This window comes from Xenia sp. Carnegie-2017, unplaced genomic scaffold, assembly GCF_021976095.1.
Source record: "Xenia sp. Carnegie-2017 unplaced genomic scaffold, XeniaSp_v1 HiC_scaffold_14, whole genome shotgun sequence".
In the NCBI taxonomy this organism is placed as follows: Eukaryota; Metazoa; Cnidaria; class Anthozoa; order Malacalcyonacea; family Xeniidae; genus Xenia; species Xenia sp. Carnegie-2017.
The window spans coordinates 8,119,977-8,130,650 of NW_025813447.1; the positions used below are offsets into that span (position 1 = coordinate 8,119,977).

Genomic DNA, 10,674 nt, shown 5'->3' on the forward strand with positions numbered 1-10,674 from the left:
TAAATTTCTCGAGATTTACCACGCAATGTTGCACGGACCATGTTGCCCTGTGTCCAATAGACTTAATACTGCTTTTATCTGACAGACCAACGTGGCTGTTGGTCATAATTACCGTAAAACACCAATGATTTCAAAGCAACGACTTTACGCTGTTTATCAAATAAAAATATGTAATATAGACCGTTTTTAACAACTTTGCACGAGGAAAAGTTGTGTAAACGAGTTTTTTCAATGAACGGACAGACGAACTTGCTCGGACAAGCGCGAGCAAGTTTTTTGATGAACGTAAAGAATTATTCTTGAGTGCTATTTCTTGAGAAACGAGGACAGCAGGACAGCGAAGAATATTTTTCTTTAAACGTGGTGAAAAGGTATTTTAGGGACCCTAAAGTACTTTGTTTTCTTAACTTTATTTTTTAAGTAATTTTGAAACGGCTGGATGAAGTTAAGGCGTGTGCTCCTGGATTGCGAAACAAACAGTTTATGGTTGTAATATTTTACATGATAATATTCTAACAGCTATTGGAAGCACTTACTTCGGTTAGTAACTTTTAGTTGGTAACTTCTATTTACAGTAATCCTAAAATATGGTATAAATTACATCGTTCTTGCGCTCGTGATTCTATTTTGTTCTACGTTTTCGTAAATATTTCCATAAGTATTTGACCTTATATTCTCGTATATTTCCTCGTCCTCGTATGTTTCCTCGTCATTCGAATCTTTCTGCTCCTCGTTGTAATCATATTCATCGCGAGGATTGGTCAAATTTACCTCGCGTTCGTCGTCATCAGTCGTGTTCTCTTCTTCAATGTTTACATTGAACTCATTCAAACTGTTTACTTGGTTGTCTTCTTCGTATTCCGAGGAAACATCGTTTTCCATTCTCGCGTCGACAGAATGATCTAGATTTGTTGAAATTTCCTTCTCGGTCGTCGATGGACTTTCTTCGTCCATAAATCCTTTATTAACCACGCTGTACAGTTCGTTGTTTGATATTTCTGTTTCTTGAAGACGTTTCAACTTCGCCGAAGTCGCTTCTGAATTCGACTGACCGATTTCGCTTTCCTCAAATTTTTCTTTTGTCAAAACATTCTTTTGATTCAAGAATCTTTTATCAACCACACTATACAATGCGTCTACCATTTCTTTACGGCATTCAAGGTTTTCTTGTTCAGCCGCAGATTGCAATTTATCGTCTTTTGGAGGATTAATGCAGACGTTAACGTTTTGATAAATAATATCTGTGTCATAATCTTCTTTGCCATTTGATATTTCGTCATTTATATTTGTCGTCGTTGCTCTCACATCATCATGTTTATCATTTGCCTCTTCAAGTGTGAAGTAATACCGACTTTCGGCATCATTCGTGTTCATTTCGTCGACTTTATCGTAGATATTCTCGGAAAAAATGATGTATTTGTCCTCTCCGTCCATTTGTGAATTCTTACCTATTTCCGATGCTTTAGTTTCCCTCTCTAAAGTATAGTAAATACGGCCGTCGTTGTTACCTCCATCTTCTTCTCCGTATTCTGTTTTTGACGCTTTTGATGTTTTGTATTTTGTTTTGTCGTACGAACTTGAAACTTCCTATAAGAAGTAACTATACGCATAAATGCGGAGACAATGTGTGACGGGGGAGGGGAGGTTTAGGATGACGCTTTCTTATCTTCATGAACTATACAGGAAAAAGATGAACACCGTCATGCAAGGGATTCAATTCCAATTCCACCGCCTGGACATTACTAAATATATAGTTCAAGTAGCAAACCTCATAGATGCTGACGTCTTCATAGATGTCCATTGTAAATGCGGTGTTTGTTAAGCCATCTACCCCACAGGTTTCGCAATCACTTCCTTTTAAAGAGAATTGTATTCATGAAGAAAACGTAAAATATTTTAGATTTAAAAACATGATACAATTTCCGTTTAGATTAAATGTGTTTTTTTTTACATTACAGAACGAACAAGCCCATTCTTTGCTTCTCGAAATATAGTTAACTGTTAATCATCCACACTTGCAAAAGAATCGTGCAAATTACAACGAATGTTTCTTTGGAAAATTTCGTTGTGACACGGCTTTTGGCCAATCAGCGCACGATATTTAAAAATTAAAATGCTTTATCGTGAATTTCAATAGTATATAAATTTCTATTTCATTGAATACTCACCATAGTTTGTCTTACTTTTGTCAGATATTTTCTTTGATTCTTTCCTGTATGCGAGAGATACGAATGGTAAATTAATATCACGTGGTCTTGGAAAAGAGAAAAATATCACAATATTACTACATTGATAAATATCAATGTAGTAATATTGTGCATGAGTGACTGAGTCATATACAATCGAAGTGTAAAGTGGTTAAAATTCTTTCAAAGATAAACGTAAATTGCCATCTTCCAGTTTTGCGTAAATATCTCTTATCAATATAAGTATTTCCTCTAGTAGTTTAAGTTAACGACAATTTCTTTTAAGTAAAAATGTTTCGGAAACTTGTCTACGTATCAGGGAAATTATCGTTCACATGAAATGTTTGATATCTATTGTGTTACTGAGAAGTCATGGAAAATGTCACGAGTATTCATGACGAAAATTTCAAATATTGGGCCCTGTCTTTCGTTGATTCAATAATCAAAATACCTTTTCTTTTCTTTGTAAGATCTGCGCCAAAACAAACAAGAGATTACGAGGACAATGCTTGCCAATGTAGAAGCGACCGTGAGAATAAGTGCAATCGTTTGATTCGTTTTCATTTCGATTGATTGTCGCTGAAATGAAATAGGAAGAGATACACTAAAATCACCAAACAGCACGAAGCGTAAATACTCACAAATTGCACTCGCGTCAATTATGGCCCCTTTTACCTAGGCAACGCATTGAAACATGAAGATTAGGATATATGGAAACGAAAACAATCTCTTTGTGCTCTCATTTGTTATGGTGCTGAATGGATACCTACAATACCCCCGTCTCCCCTCCCACGCCACCAGTTTCGAAAATTTCAAAACGTTTTACAACGAATGCCTGAGAACATGCACTTTCTTGTTCCTTGCGTAGAGACGTCTTTATTCATACTGTTGTGTAAACATTAGTTTTATGGTTTCGGAAAGTCGCTCGTGGCCTTTGTAGTAAAACGTTGTCGCAAACTGATCCTTATTCGAAGTAAAGGCATGTAAGCAAGGAAAATGTGCCTGCGTATGTTTCACGAACAATCATCCATTGTTGATCTTGCGCTACTCCAGGAGAACACGCGAAATCAGTTTTTAATTGCTCCTCAAGATTAAGTGAAGATTTGTGCTTTTGGCGTTTCGACAATTGAGCATAAGCATTTTTGCAGCAAGATCTCATCCTTCATCGAAGCTTCCTGCACGGTATTGCACAATGGATAAATAAAGCAGTCAATGTAAATGGCGTCATTTTCTTCATCATCATTTTTCCAATCATTGACTTCTTGCAGCAGTTTCGAGTGCCTAGTTTCAAATTTGAAGTTTCGATCCTCCTTCATCTCTGTTTACACTTTTTATAAAGAAAATTGATTACGGACTGGCGACATTATTGTGCTCAGACCTTGACATGCTTGTCGCACTCAATTTTACATATTCTCTATGTTAGGTTGTCGACAATATTTCTTACCATCGTGAAAATGAAAACAAACAAGGAAGGAACGAACTCTTAACCTTCTTCTCTGTATTTCATCGACGCTGAATGCATCTGTTTATTTGATGGGGTGCCGTTGTCAATAATTGCTCACCACGCGACACTTGCATCAGCATTTATCTAAGTCTACAGTAATTTGAATAATTTGTTCAAAGATTCTTTCTGTCGTCAGGAAACACAGAGTTTATCGTGCAAAGAATATGCGTGCCCCTACTCGTTTGAGTTTTGGGTGCGTCAAAGATTATGAAAATCGTCGTCAGACTGAAAGTGGATTTTCAATATCATCCGAATGTTTTTTACCATTGTTCATTTAAAAAGTCTTTACAAGGAAGTGGCTCTGTTTCAGTGGCGTAGAACCCCTGCTTATTTGGTCTTGATGTGCAAATTTACCGTGTTTCTATGGCCAAACAATAGTTTTTCCTGAAGGAAGTGAATGATGATGATAAAGTTCTGAAACTTTGCATAGCCTGAGCAAAACTTGTAGATTGACTATCTCGCTAGGTCACTGGCTCCATCATAATTTATAAGTTCGTTGTCGGCCTCTCATGTTTGTATCAAAAATCGTCAATGATCAATATCAATATTGTAGAACAGGAAAGCATTTATTTGCCGTCTTTCTTTGCTGTGACAACCAGCAAAGAGGTTGTCGTCTTTCTTTGCTGTGTCTACCAAAGGGCTTTGAATCATTCTGGTCGTGGGCTGGTTCTATTTGCAATTTTACTCTTTCATGAAAAATAGGTTAGCGAATAGGTCTAAATAAGTCGATACGCTGATGCTCAAAACATATGAACTTCATCGAAATTCTTTTCGATTAGCAACGAACATGGCGGTAATATGGAAAATGCTCTTTAAGCATGTTCAAGCGCATTGCTTGAATGAAGCATGCGACCAGTATCGACATAAGAACAACCATAATAGATCAAAATCAAAAGAGTTACTGATAAAAAATTAAATGAAATTTCAGTCCTGGCTAAAAATCTGTCATGTAATCGTTTCAGCCCGGGCTGAAATCACTGCTGAAAATATTCACGCACGCGTTTTGGCCCGGTCTAAACACCGGGCTGAAAGTGACCATATAATCACACAAAATTTCAGCCCGGGCTGAAATTGCTCAATATATTCGGCCCCGAAATTATCCTTATATTGCCCATCACCATGATGATAAAATTAAATTTAATCTTCAAATTTTTCAAGTTAGCGTTCTGAACACAATCACTGATCACGACTGCCTTCACACTCTTCTAAATAATAGTAACCCCTTACTGTTATATAGACTATAAAATACTTCTACAATTCTCTCCCATTTGCCGTTCTGAGAAGGAACGACCTCACACACTTTCAGATAACAATAACCCATTACTCTTTGACTCTTATGAACTCTCAACTACTTCGAAAATCCTCTCCCATTTACCGTTCTGATTACAATCATTGATGACGAACGCCCTCACACACTTTAGATAACAATAAGCCATCACTCTTCGACTCTTATGAACTCTAAACTTAGTAAACTACTTCTAAAATCCTTAATTCGTAATTTTGAATACATCAAACAATCACTCACCCATATTCTTCCAAATAATAATAATCCTTGAACGCCTTCTAATCTACCCCGAACCCCCCATTATTAGTTTTCATTCGCAATTAAATAAGTCAAATGTCCATCAATTCCCAAAACATGATCTCAATCATGTTACAAAAAAAATTCAATGTATACACAGTTATGACGTCAACAGGAAAGGCTGGAAAACCCCATTGTCTATTGCCGGTTTTCTGCCGTGTCATTATCCGCCCAAATAGCTAAAACACTAGCAGTAAAATATAGCTGATCGAGACAGTATTTTTTTCTAGCCTGGAATGACAACTTACTGTATCCATTTTAGTGTATGAAGGTAAAATATCTGCGTTAAAAATATGTGTCGTTTTGTGGTTCTACCGATGAAAATCCGTATGGGTTTGGAAAATGTTTTGCATTCGATTACCAGCGAGCAACAATTCTGATTAAGAACAACGGCTTTTGCATTACTTTTTCATAAAAGATCACTTTTCCCTATTAATTAAAGAGCAAATGATGATTTTTTAATGCACCCGATTTTGAAGCGAGCGTTTCACATGCCTTCACAAATTCCTGTTCTTTTAACAAGTTAGCCTTTGATACATCGATATAGAATTTAAATAAATAGCGATTATCGATCAATTATAATCAATCTATCTATGTATTATCTAATCTATCAAACCTTAGCCAAACTGACTTAATTTATCAGCACGGAATAACTCTTCGACGCTATCAATTCTAGACTGTTCCTTCTTAGGATGAAGTGCAGATTCTCCGTTCTTGATATTTTGTCAATCCAGGAGGACGCCCGAAACCAGTTTTAAATTCTTCTTCTTCGGTTTAAGTAAAGATTCCCCTTCATTGATCCTTCGCTACTTCTGGAGAACACCTGGAATCAGTTGTAAATCATTTCTTTTCGAGACTTAGAGAAGATCCTAGCAGCTTTAAGCGTTTTGTAACTGGAGAAAACTGAAGCCAAACGTATTTATTTCATTACAAGTAGCTCTGTCAGTTTTCAACTGTTCCTTCTTCAGGTAAAGCGAAGATCATCCTATCTTGGTCACTCAGCCTGTCTGTGGACGACTCTAGTCGATTAAGATTCGTCTTATGGCCTTCTCTTTGTAACATTTTGGCAAACAAAGCAATAGTTATCTAACAATTATAGTTATAGCTATCCATTCCCTTGGTTATGTGCTGGAGTCCATGAAATTTTCCCCTCAACATATGTTGAAACAAATGTCATCGTGGTTTTTTCCTGCAAGCTAGGGTATCCTAAATTGTGCGCTGGGTTTTGGTTTGATGATCGATTTCTGATTGGACTTTGGTCTTTCTTTTTCTTCGCCCTGTATAAATGATGTAAATGTTAGATATAATCCTGAGAAAGGTGGTGTCGGCTGGTAAAAAGTGTGTTTCTCGTCTTTGTAGAGTTTGCAGAAACATTTTTCCAGCATGTTTTAAATTTTACGTATTTCTTGAATCAACTATTGGAGTCAAGTTACGCAAAGAGATTTTATTTTTTAATCGTATCAGTTGCTTCCTATACAAGTATAAAAATTCTTCTGGGAGCGCGGAAGATTGATCATTCGCATATGATGTACTAGTGTATTGATTCCTGTTAAAATCAACTGTGATTATGGCCTAAAGCGGATTAAAACATAAGAATACATGAATGCCCCCCCAATCATCATTCTTCTGCTATCCCTGTACATGTTTATTTATCAGTAAAAAGTATTCACTTATACTCGAGGCTCACGATAACAATTTCATTATTTAATCAATAGGTCAGTTGTTAACATGTTCATTTGTGCCTTTTATACTTACTGGAACAGGGGATTCATGTAGTATCTTTAGATACGTATGTTCCGGCTCGAGGCCACCGTTTCTCAATGGAAACTCTTGTGATCTCCGTAATCTATTCACACTCTCCACATACGTGTACTCGTGGTCATGCTGTGGCCGAGGGGTGGAGCCCCTCAACGTGCTCTGGGTAACCCTCAATCGGGATTAAGTAATCATGATCGATTATTTGATCCGTCGCCGTCGAGTTCTGGTAGTAGAGTGACGACATGGTTTCTGGACTTGAACTTAGGGAATCCGAGGTCGTATTTGGTTGGGTAGCGCTGTTCTTGGACGAAGTGCCTGAATATCGACTTATGTTCAGGTTGCTGACAGCATAATACAATGGACCATCTGCGAAGACCAAGAAAAGCAATTTGAAATGCGTGGTCTACACATGGTTGTGTCTTAAATTGCAAACGGAAGAGCTTTTTTCATGTAGACATGACTATTTTTCACACACTTTAGTATAAATTTATTCGCGTGGTCGCTTATAAAATCAATAGGAACTTTGCTCTCGATTTTGCTAACGAAGGTAAAATTGGATGCAGTTTTTGTTTGCAACATGTGTATTACAGTTTCCTCATCAAACATCCTGCTATTTAGAGCTCTTGTTGGCGTAATGTAATATGAAAGGGCTGTTGTAACTGGAGAAGGCTGTGGCGAGTTCCCTGCCATTTGACGATTATCTAAACACCCATGTATTGTTCATCCTTACGTGTTTGTACCTATAGCATGTTCTTCCTTTACCTGGTTCAAAAACTCTTTTGATTGAATTCGTTATGTTTTGATCCTTTATGTCCTTTTCCGAACTCTTTCCCGGTTCATTCCTTGCTGCTGTTCTGTTCGATAAAGAAAATAATGATCATTGATTTTTTATTGAAAATGGATTTTCAACACTGCATTTGATATAGACTTTTAATTTTGTATCGTCTTAAAGAATGCATTTCCTATGTGGTAACTAGAAGATTAAAACCTAGGTAGTTGTGAGAAGTACTTTAGGAAATCATGCATTACTATGTACTGATGAGTCAACGTCTGCTAACTTCAAAAGCGAGTGATTTATAGATACATATTGAAATCATTCACTCTCAAGATTGGCAGACTGAAATACTTAAGGAGTAGAGATGTGTTAGATTCTTTTGAGCATTCGCTCTTCATAACTGGTCTGATTTGTCTCTCTTGCCTTCGAATTTTTCCCAAATTTTAAGATTACCAGGTTTCCCAGTTTGGATGGCATTAAGAAATTCTACTATAGATTTTAATATTTTATTCCGATTCTGCTTTTACACCGTTTTGTAACAATTTAATATCATTGATGACCTGGTTGGATCTACAGTTTAAAAATCAAATTAATCGTCGATTTTTCTTGAAAACTCGAGGAGTTTATTTTTGTTCATAAAAAGCCATCCACTTATTTTATTAGTTGCGTCAACCATCGGTTTTTTTGTTTGGTTTGGAGGGCCGACTGTTTTGAATTATACATTCAAATGCCATATCCCTGAAAATATTGGGACGGTTTCCACTCCTGTTGTTCTCCAGTTGCTGGCGGTCTGGAGCCATTACCTCTTATGTCTGTTACCCGCACTAGTTTTCCGCTGATTAAATATATTTAGCTAACGTCAAATCAAAAACGAATTCGCGAAAGCTTTCACATACCTTCGACGTCGCTTGACACGACAACACATTACGACAAAGAATACCAATAATGTCGCAAATAGTGCAACCCCTATGCTCGTAAAAAATATCCACGAGTACAAGATTTCATGAATGCCGCCTTGAATAGCGCTCTTGGTGGTGAAATGTGGAACAACGACGTGTATGGAAGTAATAGTATTATTGAGTTTCGTCAAGTTCCGGTTTTGAGCTGGTGATGATGATGGGATGGGATGGGATGGTAAGATGCTGTCGTTACTGGGTGCCATTCTTTATTATTGACTACAATTTAAGATGATGAATTTAATTGATATTGAAGCTTGAAAGCTGCATGCTCATGCTGGGACATATTTGATGATGGGATTTTTTTTCCTCATTAATACAAAGAATTCATAGTAAAATTAGAATCCCATGAAAATTGAAATGCTTGAACAGGGAAATTGCAATGTAGCAGACTCCGTCGAGTTATATATAACTTAAAAAAGTTGCCTACCTATGCTTGGCAACTCAACCCATTCATTCTGAAATCATTCTAAATTAGGCAGGCTTGTTTTAAGGGCTATTGACATAAGCCTTGTAGCTCAAGATTTAGCGAAACGTTGAACAATTTTGAGTGATAGAAACGATCCAATACTCAATATTTGACAAATTCACATAGGCATTTTCACTATATTCCCACTTTATAAATATATAGTAGGTAAAAATGGCAATATCTAATTGTCCAATTTGTATCAACATGAAAATTACCATAGGAAGTTAGGATTTAGGAACCAAATATTGTCTTTTTACATTTGACGTAACGATCTTTTCAACATCTCAAATCACTCCATAACTTACTGAGTTCATGTTAGCCAAGCTCATGTTACTTGTTACTTGAGAATGTACTGTGCAATGAGCAACAAGACCATCGCTGCTTTTCATTTTACTCTCAAAAGAAATATTGCTCGTGATGTTTCAGAGTTCAAGCTAAGCCAAGAATAAACTTCTCATTTCCTCCTTTAGTGAGCTGGAAAAGTCGCGCTTTAAGCGCTATTGTTTACTTCATGTCGGCACCATATAAGGAATTAAAGGCTGCTTTGAAAGTTATATTTCATGTTGGCCTTCCCAAAACCTTATTCGAAAGTATAAGACACTATCATGTGAGTGCGAATGAGGCCCAGCTTTGTAAAGCCATATTACACGTGAAAACTCAAATCGAAAGTATCAAGTCGTCGAAGAGGGAACACAAAAGCCTGCTACACTGATTTCTGTTCCAACCCCCCATTACGTCATCACGACAATTACTCATCAAGGTAGTATTGGAATCAATGTACGCGAAACAATCAATCATAAACCCTTTATTTTTCCTACTACCGAACCCAGTTGCTTATCTACCACAATTTATTGACGATTGGCTGACTTAAATCAACTGATGTAAAGTTCAAGCTGTGTCATGTAAGATCATTAAAACTTTGTCATGTAAAATTATTGATTATTCTTAAAATCACAATACCTAATCAGATTCACTGAGTATGCAATGTTAGGAAACAAATCGCTTCCAACCGCTGTAACGTTGTGGATTGCCGTGAAGAGATATTCGTGGTGGCGTTTTAGTTTCTGATGGCTGACGTTGTACCAGAAGAAGCTAATTGCTACACAAACTTCGTCTTTCTACATTGAAAACATCAAGATGCCCAACTCATGTAAATAACAAACATAACCACTATATAATTTTAATAACACTCAATATTTATGAACCGTACTCTTGACATATAAAGTATTTTTGTATATTATGTATTGTTCTCCATAATCCACCTTTCCGTCGATTTTAAGTTAGTCTATTTTAGTTTAGGTTTGGTCCGTTTGAAAGCCCTCGTGTCTATAAATTGAATTGTAAATTTTCAGAATCTCCATTAACAGTACATTCAATATCCGAAATCAGAATTGAAATTGCCGTCTATTTTGGGAGATATTTACTCAGCTTGGGGGTAGCTAGT

The 10,674-nt window shown here is 36.7% G+C and overlaps 1 protein-coding gene across 6 annotated transcripts; it reads right to left on the reverse strand.

The window, feature by feature from the left end:
• Window positions 1-391: 391 nt before the first annotated feature.
• Window positions 392-10,403, reverse strand: LOC124433654 (ring-infected erythrocyte surface antigen-like). Of its 6 annotated transcripts, XM_046983427.1 has the most exons (9): window positions 10,191-10,403; window positions 8,702-8,980; window positions 7,793-7,884; window positions 7,028-7,396; window positions 5,521-6,549; window positions 2,638-2,765; window positions 2,169-2,212; window positions 1,769-1,854; window positions 392-1,587 (listed from the first exon to the last, which is right to left on the reverse strand). In XM_046983427.1, the coding sequence occupies exons 5-9, from the start codon at window positions 5,527-5,529 to the stop codon at window positions 598-600; spliced, it is 1,257 nt and encodes a 418-aa protein (XP_046839383.1). In that variant the 5' UTR covers window positions 5,530-6,549; window positions 7,028-7,396; window positions 7,793-7,884; window positions 8,702-8,980; window positions 10,191-10,403; the 3' UTR covers window positions 392-597. The 6 variants fall into 6 exon arrangements, with proteins under 6 accessions (XP_046839383.1, XP_046839385.1, XP_046839386.1 ...); XM_046983429.1 differs by lacking the exons at window positions 5,521-6,549; window positions 7,028-7,396; window positions 7,793-7,884; window positions 8,702-8,980; window positions 10,191-10,403 and adding exons at window positions 3,631-3,743; window positions 9,956-9,965; XM_046983430.1 differs by lacking the exons at window positions 5,521-6,549; window positions 7,028-7,396; window positions 7,793-7,884; window positions 8,702-8,980; window positions 10,191-10,403 and adding an exon at window positions 5,216-5,473.
• Between the last annotated feature and the right edge of the window lie 271 nt (window positions 10,404-10,674).

Coding starts and splice junctions, on each gene's coding strand:
- LOC124433654 (XM_046983427.1), bottom strand. Junction 2,213..2,637: donor TCTTACAAAGAAAAGAAAAG/GTATTTTGATTA, acceptor TCTCGCATACAG/GAAAGAATCAAAGAAAATAT. Junction 1,588..1,768: donor AAGACGTCAGCATCTATGAG/GTTTGCTACTTG, acceptor TACTTCTTATAG/GAAGTTTCAAGTTCGTACGA.